This window comes from Carcharodon carcharias, chromosome 1 (genome assembly GCF_017639515.1).
Source record: "Carcharodon carcharias isolate sCarCar2 chromosome 1, sCarCar2.pri, whole genome shotgun sequence".
NCBI classification, from domain to species: Eukaryota; Metazoa; Chordata; class Chondrichthyes; order Lamniformes; family Lamnidae; genus Carcharodon; species Carcharodon carcharias.
This window is the reverse complement of record NC_054467.1, coordinates 12,280,459-12,302,616: the sequence shown is the minus strand read 5'-3', so window position 1 is coordinate 12,302,616 and position 22,158 is coordinate 12,280,459. Positions and strand designations below refer to the sequence as shown.

Genomic DNA, 22,158 nt, shown 5'->3' with positions numbered 1-22,158 from the left:
TAGATGCTCCAGTTGCCATTGTTTGGACATGTTGATTTTCCTATCCCCGAAATTCAGAACTCAAATCCTAAACTAATTATTTCTGCACTCTAGTTGTCCCTTTTTATTAGCTCACTGCTGCCAAATTGCAGAAAGCAGATAGAGCAACAGCGGCTTGTCACTGTCATTATATATTTTCTCTCCGTACTATAAACCTGACTTCCTTTTCTCATTCACAGGATTTGGGTGTCGGTGGCAGGATTAGCATTTATTGTCCACCACTAATTACCCTTGCACAAAAGCAAAATGCTGTGGATGTTGGAAATCTGAAATAAAAACAAATAATTCTGGAAATACTCAGCAGGTCAAACAGCATCTGTGCTGAAAGAAACAGGATTTAAAGGTTTCAGATCTGTGATCTTGAATTTATATAGAGTTTTTAATGGGCTCAGGATCTCCCAAAGCCCTCAACAACTAATTAAGTACTTCTGAAGGGTAGTCACTGATCTAATGTAGGAAACAGTTTGTACACAGCAAGGTCCCAAAACAACAAGTGAAGAGGGCACTCAGTAGAGGGCATACCTCTGCCATGCTGTGTTAACTCAATGTTATGACAATCACGTACTCTTCCTCAAGGCTATTCACTGCCTAGTTGATGCTCTGTAACTACAAAGCTGAAAAAAATATTTTTATTAAGAGCTTCCATCTCACCGAGGGAGACTTCGGGTCAATCCATGTCCAACAACTTGCTCTGAAAACTCTGCTCACATATTGACAGCCATGACATATTCTACCATAGCAGCTGAGACAATCCACCACCTTCTAAAACAATCAACAACAGTCTCAATAAAACAACCCACAACATTTGAAAAAAAAAGTCAATTTGCCCTATCTTCCAATGTTAACGGATCCTTTAAAAAAAATTCCAGGAACCCAATCCACATCTTTGCCAAAATGAATCAATTCTTCCTTGGGCCGTACCCTCCTTTTATACCAAGTATTGAGATACAGGCAAACAGATTAACAAACAGGGGCAAAAAAAATTTACCTCTGCTCACCTTCAGTGGTGGCGATAAACAATGACTAGATAATCTGCTTTGGTGATGCCGATTGGGGAATGAGTGTTGGCCAAGACTCCAGGGGCAACTCCCCTCCTTGGCTTTGAAATAGTGCCATGAGATGGGTTAAGGGGTAGGGGTTCAATGTCTCCTCCTCGGAAAGACGGCGCCTCCGGCGGTGCAGCACCTCCTCAGTGCTGCAGATTAGCTTGTGTTCCGGGATTGGAGTCAAGGTGGATTCCAGATGGTGGGGGGTGGGGGGATGTTGGGAGCCTTTTTTGAAGTATGGTTCAATGGGTCTTTCCCATCGGGGACGAGATACTGAACCTGCTGTCAGCGCCAAGCAGAGCTGCATGTCGAAACAAATTGGAAACGATCAAGGTAAGTGGGAGGCAGTTGGTGAGTTGTCTCTGACGCGGTTACGCCAATTACACAGGTTCGGCGGCACTGGCTGACGCTGGATCCCTTTTTGCGCTTCGGGTTCCGCTGGGATACATCGCTGGGTGTACTTGGAGCTTTTCATATTGGGGGGGGGGGGGGAGAACAACCCAATTTTGCCTTCGGAAAGAACAGCAAAACAATAACAAAAAGCGGATTTATGTAAAGTCAGGAAGATGTCTAGACCCTTCACTTGGAGCAGCTGTTTAAAGATTGTTGGATATTTCTGACTGGGAATTTGCTGCAAGGTCAGGTTTGAGCTCATTGAGAGAGAGAGAGAGAGAGAGAGACAGCGGGAAGGAGAGCTGGAGAACTAGTGCCAGAGGAGGTGAGTGTGTTCTCAGGACTTTGCATTCCTGGATTAAACAGCCGCAGTGCTCTGCAGTGGTGTCTCATCCAGCTTGTCCCGTTCAGTGGTTGCCTTCGTGCGGGCTTCTGCAGAGGCTGAACGCCCTCTTCTCTCCACCACCACCCCCCCACCCCCCCCCCCCTCTATTAGCAAAGGGGAGAAGGAGGGGGACAGAGCGCGGGATGGGTTCGCTTATTGCAGCGTAGGGCACTGGACCGTGATTCAGATCCAGACCTGAGCAGCTCCCGGCTCTGTGCTGTCTGAACACCTCGAAATGCAGAAAACAAAAAAGGGGGACTCCTTCCTGAATTACTGATGTGGGAATTGCTTTGAAGACACAGCCCTTACTACAACCTTGCTGTGTCTGTAGGTGCTTGGATATAAATAGCTAGATTTCTGTTTCCAATGTCATGCAGGCTGGATCTCACTCACTCGCGGTTGGGAGCTCTCCAACAGTCTGGGGGTTTCAGCTGAAAATACCAGGTTCAGAAATAGCTTGATGCTGTGCCAGGGAATATAGAAATGAAACCCCTCTGTGCTTCTCATTAACCGGTTAGTATCGATTATTCGTGGGGATATTCGGCTCTATAAAGGAAATTTTGAACATTATTTTAAATATAAACGAGAAACTATGGCATGGAGTGTGTGTGTGTCTGTGTGTGTATATCTGTGTGAGGGGGTGTCGGTTTCTCTATGTCTCTGTGTGTGTCTATGTGGAGTTGGGGGGTCTCCAACTGGGTGTCTGCCTGGTTGTGCATGCCTATTTGATGAATCTGTGTATGAGAGTCTGTGCTGTGTGTGTCTATCAGTATGCATGTATCTCTGTGTATTTGTGAGTGTTTATGTGTGTCTTTTTATGTAGCTGTGTCTATTTGGGGGTTGTGTGTGTATTGTGTGTCTATTTGTGTATATCTGAGTGGGTGTGGGTGTTTTTACATATCTGTATGTGCGTGTGTGTGTGTCTATTTGTGTGTGTGAGAGAGACCATACAGAGAATAATTAACATTCAGTCCACATTGATTCATAGAAGACAGATCATTCGATGTGAAATAGGCAGGTTCTCCTGGGTAATTGATACAGAATGGGGAAAGGATATTTAGATAGCACGTTTATTATTTAGTCTGATTGAGAACACTACACAGAATGTACTTTTCGAGCATTTAATCTGTTGAAATAAACAATTGTAACATTGAATGTGCCAGCTGGCATATTGCATTTCACACATTGAAAATAGATTTACAAATGTTAATAATCAAGAGTGGAGCAATATCTCAATGGTTAAAATTATATTTGGCGCTTGGTCAAATGCAATTTGTAACTCTTTAATATATATAAATGATAATGATTCCTTGAAACTCCTTAATACAGGATCATATAAGGAGTGTCAGCTTTTTCAGAATGCTTCAGTAAATTTAATTATTTTTCATTGGGAGGTATACTCGAATTCCCCTTCCCTTGATGCATGTTATAATTCACATCCTGGATTTCTCTCTCATGATTCCATTTCATTTCAGGGAAGCTCCCGTCTCCCAAGGTAATTCACATGAGAAAAAAAAGTAATAGACAAACACTGCAGTTTGCGGATTTTCACCCTGAGTGAGAAGAGCGGCTGTGAAGATTGCAGGGCCAGATGGGGACCATACCCAATGCCCAGGACTCTCAGGCTGTGCAGAGGTCCACAGCTACAGTGGGTAGTGATGACCTTGCAGGAGGCTTTCTTCACAACAGCCAACAGAAACCAACCTCACCAGTCCAACAGGAGGCACCGAGCTCCTTGCCCAGGCTAAAGGAGAACGTCATCAGCTTGGCCCCATCAACATTTGAACCCAGCCAAACTGAAGGCAATACATCCAGCAAATCCTCCAATGGAGATCAGGACACGTGCGATGGAGATGGAGAACTGGGAGAGTGGAGGAAGCCAGGTGCAAAGAACAGCAGCCAGGAAGGTGCAGAGAAAGATGGTGTGGGTCCAAACGCATCAGAAGTCACCGTGGGCAAGCAGACAACATGTGCGCTTAAAGCGCAGCCAACCAAATGTGCTGTCTCTGGACACCCTGGGACTGACCATCAGCAAAGCAAGCATACTGACCCTGGACACCCTGGGACTGACCATCAGCAAAGCAAGCATACTGATCCTGGACATCCTGGGACTGACCATCAGCAAAGCAAGCATACTGACCCTGGACATCCTGGGACTGACCATCAGCAAAGCAAGCATACTGACCCTGGACATCCTGGGACTGACCATCAGCAGATCAATCATACTGACCCTGGACATCCTGGGTCTGACTGTCAGCAGGCTAATCATACTAACCCTGGACATCCTGGGACTGACCATCAGCAGACCAATCATACTGAACATGGACATCCTGGGACTGACCATCAAGAGACCAATCATACTGACCCTGGACATCCTGGGACTGACCATCAGCAGGGCAAGAATACTGACCCGGGACATCCTGGCACCAGTTGCCAACAGACCAACAGTGAGGACCAAATAAGAAATGAAAAGGGTGCAGATGCAGGTCTAGAAATGGGATGGAGAACTACGCCATCATTAGTGGACACACCCATCCTGAAGACTCCCCAGAACCAGCAAACTGAAAGAGATTGTGTTGAAAGAAGAGAGGTAGAGAGGGTTGAGACTAAGAATGAGCTGGAACAGCCCAACCCCACAATAAAGGATGGAGTTCAGCCAGCAACTATCAAAAGAGATGCTGCCTTTAATTTGAAAATTGAAAACCGTGAGCAGCAGTTGGGATTTACAAAGGACAGCGAAGCTGCACCAAAAACTGACCCTGCTTTATCTTTAGAAACTCATGTGCAAAAGATCACACCAAAAGGAACTCAGGTGTCTGCCTGTGACAGTTCCAATGAGCACCTACAAAGAATGCAACTATTAGATACAGGGCCAAATCCAAGGGGGATGGATCAACAATCACAACAACAGCAACAAGAGTCCAAGTTTAGAGATGCGGAGACAATGACATGCCAGTCTCCAGGCAGCTACTTCCCTTCCAATTGGAGTAAGTCTTGTCGGGATGTTGAAGTCCAGGCTGTTCTGCAAAGCTTTCAGTGCAAATCCACCGCGACCAGTCCCAAGAGCCCAGCGCCTGGCTCGGCAGGGTCCTTACTGAGTGACTGTCAGGCTGTCCAACATGTCCATTCAGAAAACAGTAACTCTAAACTCATTCTGGTCAATGGTCAGTCAGTGTGTGTTAGTGATCTCTATCAGGGGTCAGAGCAACTGAAGGTAACGTGTACTTTTACAGAAGGATCTGAAAAATCAAAGGTTGCCTTTGAACTCGGTAAGGTGTTAACAGAGGGAGTCAACGTAGAATCTGTTTTATCAGAGGTTACTTGTAGAGAGAAAAATGAAAAGGAGCAGGAATCCCCTAAAGAGTCTGACTATCATCCCAAAGCTACCTGCGTCAATATGAGTGAGCTACCAAATGCTAGAGGACATCCAGCATGTGAACAGGTACCATCTGTCCCTGTTACTAATGAATCAGAACTTGGTACACATGACCACCTAAAGCTCAAAACAGAATCGGAACGCTTGAAGGATACTTCAAAGTTACACGAGAGATCCAAACAGCCAAGCACCTCTTGTGATAACAGTGAGAACTCAGATCAGCCAAGCATCAATCAAGAGCCTGCCCATTCCACCCTTTCACGTTCTGTTATTAAGGAATCTGGCCAGTGTGTTTATGACATAGATAGGAAACCAGGCGCTGCTGCTAGCTTCGATAGCAAATCTGACCTGTCAGAAGCCATCACTGATAAATCTGGCCAGTCAAACGGTGCTGCTGACTGCAATAAAAAAGATGACCAACTACAGGGCAGTACTAACAAATCTGACCAATCAAGAGTGGGACCTGAAATCAGTAAGCAATCCGGCCAACTGCAGAAATTTGACCAATCGAAAATAGATCCTGACTTTAGTAAGCTATCCCTGTGCTCAAAAACTGCTGTAGACATCCACCAGATAGCTGATCGGTCAATAGTTATAGATAATGGCCATAAGGGATCTGGCCAATCTCAAACTACTTGTAGCTTGATTAAAAAGCCTGGACAACCACAAGGTGCTTACAGTAAGAAAAAGGACCCTGTGCAGTCAAAGCATGACTCCAAAAAAAAGCGAGCTAACCAGTCCAAAGATGTGCATGACACCAGTGAGGTGTCTGAACAACCACAAGCTGTTTGTGACATCAGTAAAGGTTCTGGCCAACTGGTGGGTTCTTATAGTGTCACTAAGGAATCTGTTGAAACCGACCAAGCCACCAGTGTAGTATCTAGCCAATCAAAAGGTATACATGACACCAGTAACAGACTGGCCCAATCACAAGCCTTTTGTGGCATCAGTGAAGAACCTGGCCAATCGAAACCTGACTCTGAAATCAGTAAAAAACCTGGTCGATTAATAACTTTGTATGATAATGGTAAGGAACTTGCTCAATTAGAAGCTGGCTGTGCCACCAATAAGGAAATTGGCCAGTCAAAAGCTCCTCACCAAATCGGTAAGGAACCTCATGGTTTTGAGACTGAAAAGCCGAAACCAATCATTGATGTGAAAATTGAACAAAAGCAATTGGCCAGTGACTCAAATAAAGAAACAGTGCAGTCAAAGAATGTCCGTGATGTGGTCTGGGATGAGCAGGGCATGACCTGGGAAGTTTATGGTGCCTCCCTTGACCCGGAATCACTGGGATTTGCCATTCAGTGTCACTTACAGAGACAGATCGTAGAATATGAGAAGCAAATCAAAGTAAATAATCAGAGCAAAAGATCAGTGTCTATAGATGCAACACCTGGGAGTAATAAAGCCAACAAAAGGAGGCAGCAAAATATATTCAGGACAGTTCTACAGAATATAAGGTCCCCACAGTGTTGTCTTCGTCCACAGCCTTCCTCTGTGATTGACTGATGGGAATTGTAGTAGTATTTAAATAAACCCTCCAAATTGTTTTTCACGGACTACTTCATGAGACTATTTTCTGCACTCGTTGTTTATGGGTAGATGGAACCTATATTACAGTTTTTCCCCTAAAAGACATAGTGGGTATAGTTATTCTACATGGTCTTTCTATGGTGTATCTGTCCACTAGATACAAATAAGTGCCATGTAGGTCATCTGTTAGACAATAATGACCACCATTTGTAGACAAAATTACCCAATTAGATTTTATTTCATAATGACTGAATCAAAACTATAGAGATGACTGTTCTGTGAAGATTTTATTCCGAACTTTATTCTTGGGCTTAAGAATGTGTATCCATCATCTTGAAGTTGATGGCTGTCACAGTGTGGTCTAAAATGCATGAAAACAATCAATATATTTTAATGTTAATGCTTTGAGTGAAGAAGGTTACACATGTAGCCCATGCCATTTACAGTTTTGTGTTTCTTGTAGAATGTTCTCTGAAAATCAACTAATTGTTGCAACATTTTAATGTCGAGCCAACATTGCAGTCGTCTAGCGCATAGTCATACCAGTACATGGTAGTAAGTGGCTTTCTGAATTCATTAAGGAAAGGATCGCAACACTTGTCACAGATGCTTAACTTTTGTGTAAAATGAAATATGTGGATTAATATACTGTATTTAGTAAACCAGACACTTTATATTGTATAAATATGATGACAAATATCACTATTATACATTTTAGCTTCTCATCCTAGGTGAAATACATAACTACTTATTCTACTTGTATTTTGGATGACAGTCTCCACAGCTTCAAGTTTTTTGCCATCTTTTTATATTGTGTTACAGAAGTTAACTGTTTAATGTTTGCCTTTTACTAAAGCAGCACAGTGTTTCCAATTGAAATCCATTCTATATCCATTCCTCTCAACATAGTGTGTACTGAGTCCCCAGTAGCTCCCTCTTACAAATGTAAATGAGGAGGCCTGATTAAGGTTTCCCTGTCAAAATCGGATAGAAATGTACAGAGCAGATGCCGCTAAGTTTTTTTTTTTGCTGCTATTCTGCCAGGGCAAGCAAAAATGCTTCCTGATTTCACAGTATCCCAATCAACTCTATCCACCTCCCCTCCATGCTCCCACCCTGCTACATTACAGCTTCACCTCTTTCAGACTTAACAAGCGGTCTGATGTTCATCAGCTGCTCACCCAAGCAATATTAATCAGGCCTAAGGCCGACTTTCTGAAATGATAATTATTATGCATTGTATTTTTACATTTCAATCTTTTTTCTGTTAAAACGATGTAATAAACACGAACGATTATACGGGAAGAATTTCTGTTTTCAATTTTCTTCCGAAGGCCTTGAGTTCTGCTGCATTGTTCTTTAATAAGGAGCAGCCATCTTTGATTTCTTGTGGGGCTGCCCATTTTTTAAGAGGTGCCTTAGAACCTTAGATACTTCAAGCGGAAAAGAAAAAGAATAACGGTGCATTTATCCAACACATTTCACAACCTCAGGATCTCCGAAAGCACTATACAGTCTATGAAGTGTTTTTTGAAGAGTAGCTATTGTTGTAATGCAGGAAACACAGTATTCAATTTGCGCACAGCAAGCTCCCAAAAATGGGATTCAGATAAATTGTTAGATCATCTGCCTTAGGTGCTGCTTGAGGGATAGATGTTGGCCGGCCACCTTCAGAAGATCCCTGCTCTTTCTTGAAAAGTGCAGTGGAGTGTTTTCCATCCACCCAAGAGGGCAGATAGGGCCTCGGTTTCATATGTCATGTGAAAGGCAGCATCTTTGACGCTTCGAGCTCATGATTCTGGCTCAGAGTTATAATTGTTACCAATGATCCAAGGCCCTGAATTCATTGAGAATTGGATGGACTCGGTGGAAAGTGGTGCTCATTTTTACTTGGCCCAGATTCCCTCAGGCATGGCTTGCCAGAATACAACACACCTATCCATATTCGTGTCGACATATTGTAAGAGAGGTGATAAAATGATGCTTATTTCCTGTCACTGGTGCCAAAGCAAAACTGGGCACCAAGGTCACCAGCTAAAAGTCTGGCAATGGATCTGGAAGCAATCAAGGGCACACATCGTTTGCCCTTTACTGAGAGACAAGAGGCTGCTGTCACCAATACACTGTGGTAGATCTCTGAAACTGGCTGCTGGACTTTGTCTGCAATCTGGATAGACTCATGCCCACAAGATCCTCGTGTCCTCAACCTTAATCCATCTACAAATATATGCAAAACATCTGTGTATGTACCCAAAGCTCACAAAAGTCCTCTGAGCCTACGTCCTTGCTGACCTATTTTGGTTCCCAATTCCCCAATTTCTTCAAATGACTATTCTCAAGCATGTATTTAAATTGTTTCATGGACTCATTTCCTGCTGAGTCCAGGACATGCTTCACCCCTGCAAATAGGCCCATCCCCACCCACTCCACAAACTCTCTCAAATACTTGCCTCTAGTACTACCCTTTACATTCCACCACTATGAGTGGCTGTGCCTTCTGCTGGCTAGGACATACATTGAGGAATTCCCCAAATAAACTCCTCCTCATCCCTTATCCCCTCTTCCTTCTTGAAGACTGCTCTTAAAATCCATCTCTCTGACAACCTCAGTCACGCTTGTGACAAGTTATCTACTTTGACTTAGCAGTCATTTCTTTTTTGCCTTATGCCTCAATGAGTAACCTTGGGATGTTTTTCTACATTAAAGATCCTTTTATCGATGCAAATTGTTGTCTAAGGGTGAGATTTTATCTGGGTTACTTAGAAGCTTAAGTGGCTGAGACAGAAAGTGCAATCCATATCCCCTTACAACCTCCCCGCCCCATATTTAATCTCCTTCAGGCCATCAGTGTGATAATCACTTTATTTTAAATTCTCCCAGTTTGCTAAAAGTAACTAGGTTTGATTATTTCAGACAGTGTCAGCCACGCAATGAGGTCAATCATTCAGCATGGCAACTTTCATTTCATGAGCGGCAGGAGTAATTACATTCTACTGTGTCTGTATAATCAAATTTACTTTGTGTTCATGATCTTCATCTAATTCGACGTATTCTTTTAGTAACTCCCCAGTTGTACGATAGCTTCCATGGTAGCTTTCTTGTGGTAATCAGCTTTTGCAAAAAGTCAAAGCTTTATAAAACATGGATATTCCCACTCCACCACAAAGCACTTACTTTCTTTTACGTTTTAATGTCATCACACTCGTATTACTTTCTCTGGATTTTGGTTCCTTGCTAAAACAAATAGTTTATTGTCTGCCTACGCACAGTGAGCTATTTGTTCTTTCCGCTCATTATAGTTCCCTTCAATCATGTTGTTGCACAATGTTTTTGGTACCCACACTCACCTTACCATTGGAGTTATTAGTCAGTTTTCTGGCAAGGGTAACTGAAGGTGTTGCAGCACAAAATCAGAACAAATGGTAGACTATTACTGAAAAAAGAGATTTGTTACATTCAGGACAAAAGCAAGAATGCCAAATTTTAAATGATCACAACAATTTATACTACAGGAGGAAAGGTTGCTGATTGGCTGGTAAGTTGACCCCGATTGGCCAAGGCATTGCCATGGAGAAAGCAATGGGGAGCTCTAGGCTCACCAAGCCCCTGGGTTATTCAAAAAAGGCACAAGGCTTGAACATATTCCTTTTCTTTGCAGAGAATGGGTTCTTGCATATGAATGTGGAGCTGGGAGGAGCAGGAGTATTCCTCACAACTCCCCCAACTCCGAGCATGCGGACTGCTGAAAGACACCGATTCCACCCTTCCCCCAACCCTGACTGACATCCACCCTGACTGACACCCACTCCGATTCACGCTCCATTGACCAACAACCACTCCTGGCCAATCAATTTACCCCCGATCCAGCAGGGGTAAAAGCCACGTTATAAGCTCGACTGAAATTCTTACATTGTTTTTACTGTAGCTATTAGCGCACTCAGGACTTTTCAACAAATGCTGTGCAATAGTGGAATGGTAGATTCCTGTTTGCCTTAATTGGTGTCCCAATTAAATCTCACTTCACCTGGTTCTTCTGTGCTTCTTTCCCCTTCAGGTGAGACCTTAGACTGAGGTCCAATGTACCCTCTCAGGTAGGCACAAGTGATCCCACAGCCACTATTTCAAAGAAGAACAGTAGTGTGCCCAACCACATTTGTCCCACAACCACCTATGGCCGGGATGTATTGATTGGAGGGGAGTGGATGCGGATCAGTGGGGCATGAATTTGGGGTGGTTGTCAGTTGGGGGTGGATGTCAGATGGGGTTGGGGGGAGGAAGGGTGGAATCAGTGTCTTGCAGCAATCCGCATGCTTGGAGTTGGGGGAGTTGGCAGGAAAACTCCTGCTTCTCCCAGCTTCACACTGAGCTAAATAAACTTGCCGAGTTCATTGCGTAGTGTCTGCTGGGCCACAAGTTGACCTGGTGCTGAATGTCTCATGACAGATCAATCTTGTCGAGGGTGCCTCCAACAGGAATGAGGCACCTTAATTGCGTATGCTTCAGATGTGGGCACTGCAGGTGATATTTGGGCCTTTACCAATGTGACAAGTGGCACAATTCAAACTTGTAATGAGCACGTGTTTCATGCCCAACATATTGGAGGCATTGGGGATCTTTTCACACCCGCAAAATGGGCAATGAGTAGCCAGATTACTAAATCTATATCTTATTGAAGGTAATGCATGTTTTGCCATTAGAATAAATCAAATTCACTTAGGCTCACTGAAAGTTTCTCTCAAATCTCCCAAACATTCCCTCCATACTAGCAGATCCGAAGGAGATGAAACCTGTGCAAGCATGCAACAACAACAACTTGTATTTATATAGCACCTTTAATGCAATGAAACATCCCAAGGCACTTCATGGGAATGTTATAAAGCACAATTTGACATCAAGCCACATAAGACAATATTAGGCCAGATGACCAAAAGCTTGGTCAAAGAGGTAGATTTTATGGAGTGTTTTCAATGAGGAAAGAGAAGTAGAGGAAGGGAGGTTCAGGGAGGGATTTCCAGAGATCAGGCCTGAGGCATGGCTGCCAGTGGTGGAATAATTAAAATCGCCGATGCTGGAGATGTCAGAATTAGAGGAACACAGAAATCTCGAAGGGTTGGAGACGGTGACAAAGGCAGGGAGGGATATGAAAACAAGGGTGAGGATTTTAAAATCCAGGCATAGCTCATCTCAGGGCGAAATATGACATAAGATTGTGGAGAGTAGGCTCAGCCTTAGTTGTCAGGGAGAGGGATGAGTTGGCTGCAGGGATTAAACTCAATAGCTTCAATTTTCTCAATATTTAATTAGAGGGAATTTCTGCTCACCTAGTACTGGATGTCAGAGAAGCAGCCTGTCCATTCAGAGATTGCAGATGGATCGAGGATCTGGTGGTGAGTCAGAGAGGGTGCCATTGGTAAATGCAAGGAGACACTAATATTAAGACATTAAGTATGGAGATGAACACAGCACTAGAATCAGAGCGGGTATTAGTTCAGACAACTCCCAGAGTGACTGGCCCAGGGCAAGTATCCTTCTAACAGGCCCTCATTTCTTTTTTAATGGAAAGGAGAATTCTTCACTTCTGAATTTTTTACTTGGATATGTTTTTACAACAGTTGATGCCTTTGTACAGTCTCTTAACAAAAAATCAAAGTGAAAGCATGCTGAAGCCTCTGGGGTTTGCATTTCAAAACTCAATGAATCAATTCCCCATTGAAATGAATGAAAGATGGAGCCTTGTGGAATGGAGCTCATGGCACGATGACTGACAGCAGGAAAATGAAGTGGCGGTACAGTGAGAATTATTAAGGGAATGCTTATTGTGAACACTATAACTGTGGATTCATCACAGACATTGTCTGTTATTAAAGCAACAATATGCTTCAAAAATAGAGTTTCAACTTCAGCAACCTGCAATATTTCTGAATCCTGTCGCTGCAGATTCTTTCCCGGAACATTGACGGTTTAAGATATATTGAAGAAGCCAGGAAGAACGTACAATTAAACAGGACCTTTCGGCGACCCCAGGCTGTCCTGAAGCACAGCCAAAGGTGTACTTTTGAAGTGTAGGCACTGTTGTCAGGCTGGAAACATGGTAGCCTTGCCAACACCAAACAGCAAACTTTTACGCCAGCGGGATTTTACAGTCCCACTGGAGTCAATGGCTCACCACATTTTATGGCTTCGCCCCCTGCTGTGACTGGGCTGTAAAATCCCGCTCAATCTGTTTTAGTGATGTAAGTAAGGGATAAATATTGACCAGGGCATGAGGGATAACTTCCCTATTCTTATTCAAATGTAATGTAGAAAGTGTCAGCCCTCTGCAGGGTACAAGTCAGGAGTGTGATGGAATACTCTCCACTTGCCTGGATGAGTGCAGCTCCAGCGGCACTCAAGAAGCTCGACACCATCCAGGACAAAGCAGCCCCGCTTGATTGGCAGCCCTTCCACCAAGTTAAACGTTCACCTCCACCACCCATGCACAGTGGCAGTAGTATGTACCATCTACAAGATGCACTGCAGCAACTCACCAAAACTCCTCTGGCAGCACCCGCCAAACTCGCGGCCTATACCACCCCAAAGGACATGGGCAGCAGCTGCAATGGGAACATCACCACCTGCGAGTTCCCCTCCATGCTATAAACCATGTTGCCATTCCCTCGCTGTCGCTGGGAGTCCTGGAACTCCCTTCCTAGCAGCACTGTGGGTGTACCTACACTACATGGACTACAGTGGTTCAAGAAGGCAGCTCACCATCACCTTCTGAGGGGAAATTAGGGATGGGCAATAAATACTGGCCTAGTCAGTGAAGCTTACACCCTGTGAAAGAATAAAAAAAATGCAGCAGCCAATTTGCACACAGCAAGGTCCCATTAACACCAATTAAATAAATGAGCAGGTCTCCTCTACATTGGAGAGACCAAACGTAAACTGGGCGACCGCTTTGCAGAACACCTGCGGTCTGTCCGCAAGAATGACCCAAACCTCCCTGTCGCTTGCCATTTCAACACTCCACCCTGCTCTCTTGCCCACATGTCTGTCCTTGGCTTGCTGCATTGTTCCAGTGAAGCCCAACGCAAACTGGAGGAACAACACCTCATCTTCCAACTAGGGACTTTACAGCCTTCTGGACTGAATATTGAATTCAACAACTTTAGGTCGTAAGCTCCCTCCCCCATCCCCACCCCCTTTCTGTTTCCCCCTTCCCTTTTTTTTTTCCAATAAATTATAAAGATTTTCCTTTTCCCACCTATTTCCATTATATATAAAAAAAACCCACTAGAGCTATACCTTGAGTGCCCGACCATCCATTCTTAATTAGCACATTCGTTTAGATAATATCACCAACTTTAATTTTAACACCTATGTGTTCTATTGTACTATTGTCGTTGACATCTTTTGATGATCTGCTTCTATCACTGCTTGTTTGTCCCTACAACCACACACCCCCACCCCCCCCTCCACCTCTTTGTCTCTCTATCTCTCCGCCCCCCACACACACACCTTAAACCAGCTTATATTTCAACTCTTTCTTGGACTCGAACGCAAGTTCTGTCGAAGGGTCATGAGGACTCGAAACGTCAACTCTTTTCTTCTCCGCCGATGCTGCCAGACCTGCTGAGTTTTTCCAGGTAATTCTGTTTTTGTTTTAGCCTGTTTTGTCAGTTAGTTGAAGGATAAATATTGAGCAGCAGGGAGAACTCCCTTGCTCTTCCTTAAAGTAGCATCACAGGATATTTTACATCCACCTGATAGGTCAGAGGAGACTTGGGTTAACGTCTCCTCTGAAAGAAGACACCTCCAAGAGTATGGCATTCCATCAGTACTGCACTGGAGTGCCAGCCTGGATTATGCACTCCAATCTCTGGGGTGAGACTTGAACCCACAACCTATTGACTCAGAGTTCTAAGTGCTATTCACTGAGCCATGACAACCTGGAAGAGAGCAAGCATTAGTTTCCATCTCCAAATGTTCAGCACTCCACCCTGCTCTCATGCCCACATGTCTGTCCTTGACCCGCTGCAATGTTCCAGTAAAGCTCAACGCAAACTGGAGGAACAACACCTCATCTTCCAACTAGGCACTTTACAGCCTTCCGGACTTAACATCGAGTTCAACAACTTCAGACCACGAACTCTCTCCTCCATCCCCACCCCTTTTTGATACCCCTCTTTTTTCTCTATTCATTTCTATTTTTAAATTTTTAATCCTTGATTTTCCCCCTACTACTTTCATTATTATTATTTTTAAAAATTTATTTCTATTTTTATTCATTGTTTTATCCCCAGCTTTTAGCCTTTTTGATCTTTTTTCTCACCACCATCCCCTCCCCCGACACCACCCCCACCCCCACTAGGGCCAACTGTCACTTTCCAGAGTGCTTAACCTGGTCCGGCCATTATCACATTCTGCTTTCCGCTCTTAGTGTCACCATGAGCACCTCCTTTAGCCAGGATCACCACTATTACCAGCCCTTTGACCTTTTGGTTATGACATCTTTCACAATCTCTCCTTTGCCTCCACCTATTGCTGGCCTTCTATCCAGCTTCACCTTATTCACCCCCTGCCCCCACCCCTTAAACAGTATATATTTCATCACATTTCTACTTCCCTTTAGATCTGAAGGAGAGTCCCACGGACTCGAAATGTTAATTCTGTCTTTCTCTCCACAGATGCTGTCAGATCTGCTGAGTTTTTCTTTGTTTTTGTTTCAGGTTTCCAGCATCTGCTGTATTTTGCCTTTAAAGTGTAAGCAGCTAGGTGCCCCATTTTGATCAATTTTATTTAAGGCATGATAAAATCTTGAACCTCAATTCAAGACCCCGTTTAATCTCTTCATGCCTGGAGATTAGAACATGAGATAATACTGCCAAATTAGCACAGGCTACCATCTAAAAGATGTACCACAACAGCTCACCAGGGCTCCTTAGACAGCACATTCCAAACCCCGTGACCTCTACCACCTAGAAGGACAAGGGCAGTAGATGCATGGGAACACCACCACCTGCAAGTTCCCCTCCCAGCTACACACCATCCTGACATCCCAGAAAGGAAAAACAGTTCGGACCAGCGCTCTTATTTCCCAGTTTTACTGGTGTCCCATTTTAACGTATACAAGATCAGTTCGGACCAGTATTATTATTTCCCAGTTTTTAAAGTTTTTTTTTCCTTCTGGGTTGGAACTATATCATTGTTCCTTCACCGTTGTTGGATTAAAATCTTGGAACTCCCTCCCTAGAAGCACTGGGGGTGTACCTACACCACATGGACTGCTGCGGTTCAAGATGGCAGCTCACCGCCACCTTCTCAAGGGCAATTAGGAATGGGCAACAAACGCTGGCCTTGCCCACTATGCTTATGTCCTAGGAATGAGTTTTTTAAACATGTGCTGATTTGACATGATACAGGCTGACAGGTCTGGCTGTGCAAATGAACACAACTGGAAAATTGAGCGTTTTCCACTGGCATGGATGTAAATTCTGGGGTAATTCCTGTTTTCATGTGATTATAGTAGAGCCCAAAATGAGCTAGCAATAATTATGTCAATACCTCCCTTCTATAACATTGCAGGTGGCTGGACAAAATGAGTAGATTATGTCTCCCCTTTATTACGTGACTATATCTTCATCCCCTGATTTAATCTGGCACTTTTAACCAAACGGGGGTTCTTACAATCCATGGGGCAGAGTTTAGCCCTTGTCGGGCGGGCTTGAGGGGGGCAGTCAGGAAGCTGCTCACCACCTGCGATCGAGGCCAGGAGTTGATTTCACGCTGGCCAGGCCAATTGAGGCCCGCCCTGAGGCAGATGGGACGTTTTTCCAAATATAAAATAAAGGTCTCAAAAATGTAATAAAACGTGTCACCTCACGTGACTCTGTCATCTGAGCAGGGGGCATGTTATAAATGAAATGTAAAACGTTTCATTTTATTTTTATTTGCTGCTGGAAACCCCGACCCAACCATGGGCAGCGAAAAATTTCTTTCAAGTACCTTTTTAATGGCCTTAATGGGCCTTTTAATTGTTGGCTGGTGTGATGCCGACTCTGGTAAAAATTCTGCCCATTATGTAGTGAGGTGAACTGTAATGCAATAAAGCAGCTTGCAGTCAGCCTAGGTATAGTCCTACAACAGTGCCATCTGGTGTATAGATTAAGCTATGCCTTTACTAATATACATCTCCCCCTATCCTTGGCTTATTTCCATGGTTCAACCCTTTCTTCTCCCTGCCTCCAAGAGTTGGCAAAAATCAAAATACCTGTCGCCAGTTCTGAAAAACCCCTCCTCTCAGATATATCCCAGTCCCACTGGGCACATTCCAATCTCATTAATCATTATCCAGAATGAGCTACTCCTGCCTTTTTTACACTGGGGTCACCTCTTTTTCCAGAAAGTGTTTTAAGCTGTTGCCTTGGAAGAAACTTTCTACACTGTGGGGTAGATCTTGACAATGTACAATCGTCTAAAACAACTGACCCATGAACCAGTAGCCCATTTTACATCCTTCCCGATTGGCATTCCTATTGAAAACAATGGAAAGACACTTATAATGAGAAATCTAGACAAAATATTGGTTAGGCCACAGTTAGAGTACTGAGTGCAGCTCTGGATATTCCCATTATAGAAAAGACTTGAGAGTTATAGAGAGTATACAGCACAGGTTCATTGGGATAAAACCAAGGATGGGAGAGAATTGAGATTCTAGGATTATTTCCCATCAAAACAGGAAATTACAAGTAAGAGGAGATTTGATGGAAGTTTTTAAAATGATTTGGGGTTTGGATAGAAATGGTAGGGGAAATCTGTTTGGGAGGTGAGTGACAAGGAGCCATTAATTTAAAACAATCCCTGCAGGATTGGGAGAAGAGTATGGGAGATCTTTATCCAGTGGATTGTTGTGAATGGTTGAGGCAGAGAACATTGCATCTTTTAAGAGGCTTAGTATTTGAAGTAGAGTAAAATGTGGGACTGTGGGGAGAGAATGTGTGTTTTGTTGTGTGGCTGGGATCTAGTTGGGGGTTTTGGGGATTGTCTTTTCGTCCAAAGTATGCTGTTGAATCTGTAGTTTACAGCAAGTAGCATCACATATTTTTTATTAATTCACAGGATGTGGGCTTTGCTGGCTGGGCCAGCATTTATTGCCCATCCCTAGTTGCCTTTGAGAAGGTGGTGGTGAGCTGCCTTCTTGAACCACTGCAGTCCATGTCATGTAGGTACACCCACAGTGCTGTTAGGAAGGGAGTTAGGTGTCTTAGTCCAAGGCCTCCTCCCTGGGCAGCATGTAACATTCAGACCAAAGTGATGGTCCGGCTTCACACTCACTGGACACATTAGTGATGCCTACACCTTGATGGTGCTTGTCATTGCTACCAGAATGTCATGGGCAGGTGTCACAGAGTTCCATCATTCTCTCTGTGTGCTCTCAGCATCTTTGAGCTGGGGCTGGCTCCCCACCTCTTCGGCATCTTTGACTGGTGGCGCTGTGCCCCTGAAGGAGTCAGGTGCTGAAGGCAGAAAATACATCAGGTGCATTTAAAGTAACACGGCTGTGTCTCCATGATATGAGCCTGAACGCAGAGCATAAGTGAGCTGCCTTCAGCTAGACAGAAGTCAGATATTCACAGAGGCAATGTGAAGATCTATGGAGTGTCCTCACTACATGTCGTCATCGTCCTCCTGGAATCTATTGATGATTAGGGTCTCCTCTGCATGTACATGACATTAGCCTGAGCACTGAGGGTATGTGTGCTACCATACAGGAGTCAAACATTCACAGATGCAAGGTAAGGTAGTCAGGACTGTCCTCACTGCCTCTCATCATCATCCTCCACAAATCTTATGGCTGTCAGGAACTCCTGAGTGCGTCTGCCTCATCTGGCCAGCACGATGGCCTCGTCGCTGGCATCCTCTACTTCGAGGACCTCATCACCACCATCCCCTTCGATGTTCTCCTCATTGGAGGATACATGCAGCTCCTCTATCATCTCCTCAGCCAACCCCTCCCCCCTCTGTAGTACCAGGTTGTAGAGCTCGCAGCAAGTGACGATGATGAGCAACACCCTCTAGGGGCTGAATTGCAGCCTCCACTGGACCTGGTGAGGCACCAGAACCTCATTTTCAAAATGTCTATAGTTTGCTCCACCAATTCCAGGTTGTAGCATGCGTCTTGTACCATCGCTGCAGCCTGAGGCCACCGCACAGGCATCATCAGCCACGTCCTCTGTGGGTAGTCCTTGTTCCCAAAGAACCAACCCTTCAGCCTCTCTGGACCCTGGAAGGTGTCAGGGATCTGTGACCTGCTAAGGATGTAGGAGTCTGGGACACTCCCTGGGAATCGTGCGCAGACCTGCAGGATGCGATTGTGGTGGTCACATACCAGCTGAACATTCGGCGAGTGGAAACCCTTGCAGTTGACGTAGTTGACTGCTTGTTGCCATGGAGATCTAAGTACCACATGAGTGCAGTTGATGGCACAAATCCCAGTGTTTTTGCTTCCTGGCTTTCCTGATCCCGGGCGAAATGCACAAAGTTCCGTGCCTCTGTGAAGATGGCGTCTGTGACCTCCTGGATACACTTGTGCATGGAGGCTTGCGGGATCCTGCACAGGTCACCTGTGGAGCCCTGGAAGGAGCTACTTGCATAAAACTTTAGCGCCACGGTCATTTTCACGACCACTGGCAGTGGATGCCCTCCATGTCCCCTTGGTGCCAAATCCTGCAGCAGGTGGCATATGTGACCGACCAGTTCCCTAGTCTTTGGTGTCATTGGTCCTAAGTCATCTGCAGCAATGACAGGCACCATCTATAGACCCTGGATCTAGCGAGGCACCTACGAGTGATGGCTCGCTGTTGATCTTCAGCTACATGTGCACCAGGCCCCAGTACCCCTTCATCTTGAGGGAGGTGCTCCTCCCTTTACCAAGCCAGGCAGCTCCACTGCACTCTTCTCCTACTTCTCTGGTCTCTGTAAGCCATGAGTCATACTGCTAAATCACCAGGCTCCATGATCGCACAATCACAGAATTGTTACAGTGTAGAAGGAGGCCATTCGGCCCATTGTGTCTGCACCCGCTCTCTGAGCATTTTAACTTAGTGCCAACCTCCTGCCTTTTCCCCATAACCCTGCACATTGTTTCTATTTAGACGCCCTCTTGAATGCCTCAGTTGAACCTGCCTCCACCACACTTCCAGGCAGTGCATTCCAAACCCTAACTACTCGCTGTCTGAAAAAGTTTTTTCTCATGATCCTGATATAACAACAGAAAATGCTGGTAAAACTCAGCAGGTCTGGCAGCATCTGTGGAGAAAGAAGCAGGGTTAATGTTTTGAATCCGTATGAATCTTCTTCAGAGTCTTTTAGCTCTGAAGGCTCGAAACGTTAACTCTGTTTCTCTCTCCACAGATGCTGCCAGACCTGCTGATTTTTACCAGATTTCCAGCATCTGCAGTATTTTGCTTTTATTCATGATCCTGATGTTCACTTGCAGGACCAAAGAGAGGGACACGTAGATGAGCAAATGTGTCCTAAGAAACCTTCTTAGTTAAGTCCCAAAGGCCCCTTCACGCATACCAGAGGGTGCTGGCCACCACTTGGATGGCCAGTTTGTAGAGCGCTCATTGACTGTCCAAAATCCCACTCACCTCCGCCCCACTCCACTTGACCGATTGGTGGCAGCTTCGGCCACTGGACTGCAGGCTGTGCTCTCAGCTCAGGCACAGGCATTCTCCTAACCCGCACTGCAAGGCTGCGCTGTCAGCTTGAACCATGGTGGATACTGATCCAAGCTTTAATAAAGACATTGCAAGGGGCTGTGAGTGCCTCCACCATTCGCCGTGGCAACATGTCACAAGGGGATTGTACATCTTGCCCAGTTGGTCAATTGCTCTGCTGCCCCCTAAAATGTACATTAATTTGCAGTCTGTGCCCTAGGGGTGAAAAGTTCTGGAGCATTTGGTGGCACTTTCATGCTTTGGCGTTGTTTGAGTGGGCAGAACCTGATTCAGGGGCCTGGGTCAAAGCCTGTCAATGGAGCTGCTGCTGACTGGTCTCAGCTGCAGAAGAATACTTACTCTTGACAAGCTTTTCCAAGAGCGTGGCCGCTTCCCTCACACCCACCCGCTCCCCTCACTCTTCCAGCATGTGCTTGAGTCTTTCCTTCAATCTGTCTGTGCTGCCTTGCCTCCCAGCACCAGCTCCCCCTCCCCTGGTGTGACCTGCACTAGAGCCCTTGCCCCAGCACCACCCTGAAAACCAGCTGGGAGAAAGCAACTTGCCTGTGCCCCCCGCCACACGCCCCCAAAAGCACAGAATACATAAGGGGTAACCGATGGATGTGGTATATTTAGATTTTCAGAAAGCTTATGATAAGGTCCCACACAAGTTTCTGCTGTGGGTCTCCATGTGACTGAACAGGCTGTTTCTCAACTCACAGATCTTTGAGTACATACGACATGGTGTCCGAGGCAGTGGGACCTGAAGGGCAAGATTTCTTTCCTTCTCTGTTGTTGCTCTGCCCCATCATTAAGACACTGTGACTCAAAGTGTGTTGCTACTTGACGGGCAAGTTGTCACCATTTTGAAAGATTGGTAACAAGCTCCTCTCAGTCGTTGATGTCAATGCTGCCGCACTTCAAGGAGAGCTTCAGCGTGTCTTTGAAGCATTATCTTTGCTGGCCATTTGAGAATTGAGAAAACCTGGCAGGGGAGATGCTTTTTGGCCATCCAGACCCCCAGTGTCCAATCCATCAAAGTTGATTTTGCCTGAATGTTTGTGGAGCTTGCTTCAAGTACATTAGTGTTTGTTCAACAGTTGCCCCATTGAACCTGGAGGATGCAATGGCTGCATTGCTTATAGAATTTCTTATGTGTCGCTGATACACAGCCAAGGTCTCACTGCAGCACAGGAGTGCGGTGACAACTGCTCTGTACACTAGGACTTTTGTTGACTTGCAGAGGTCTTTGTTGTCAAACATTCAGTGCTGTAGTTTGTACTAACGTGGCTGATCTGGTGTTGGGTCTCCTCATTAATGGTGGCTTTTCGAGAGAGGTGGCTGCCAAGGTCGGGGATGTGCTCAACATACTCCGGTGTCTCTCCTCAGCTGCAGTATTGGATCCAAGGTACCATACTATTGGAAGGATGTTAAGCACTTTGGAACAGTGCAGAGAATGGTACCAGGGATGAGGGAATTGAGGTAAGTGGGGGAATTAGAAAAGCTGAGTTTGTTCTCCATGGAACAGGGAGAATAAGAGGAGATTTAATTCCAATTTAAACCATAACAGGCCTCCGAATACTAGTCAGGATGTTGGGCACAAGATACACCAGGAGATAGAAAAGGCGTGTAAGAAAGGCAAGGTTACAGTGATCATGGGGGATTTCAATATGCAGGTAG

At 45.0% G+C, this 22,158-nt stretch overlaps 1 protein-coding gene across 3 annotated transcripts; it reads left to right on the top strand.

Moving 5' to 3' along the window:
• The first annotated feature begins 1,548 nt into the window (after nt 1–1,548).
• LOC121283429 (G protein-regulated inducer of neurite outgrowth 1-like) lies at nt 1,549–8,080 on the top strand. 3 transcript variants are annotated; one of them, XM_041198016.1, is made up of 3 exons: nt 1,549–1,803; nt 2,241–2,376; nt 3,339–8,080. In XM_041198016.1, the coding sequence occupies exon 3, from the start codon at nt 3,455–3,457 to the stop codon at nt 6,749–6,751; it is 3,297 nt and encodes a 1,098-aa protein (XP_041053950.1). In that variant the 5' UTR covers nt 1,549–1,803; nt 2,241–2,376; nt 3,339–3,454; the 3' UTR covers nt 6,752–8,080. The 3 variants fall into 3 exon arrangements, with proteins under 3 accessions (XP_041053950.1, XP_041053935.1, XP_041053941.1); XM_041198001.1 differs by lacking the exon at nt 2,241–2,376; XM_041198007.1 differs by lacking the exon at nt 1,549–1,803 and having other exon boundaries at nt 2,002–2,376.
• The last annotated feature ends 14,078 nt before the right edge of the window (nt 8,081–22,158 follow it).

Bases quoted from the DNA above. Each gene is read 5' to 3' on its own strand.
- LOC121283429 (XM_041198001.1), top strand. From the start codon at position 3,455: ATGGGGACCATACCCAATGCCCAGGACTCTCAGGCTGTGCAGAGGTCC.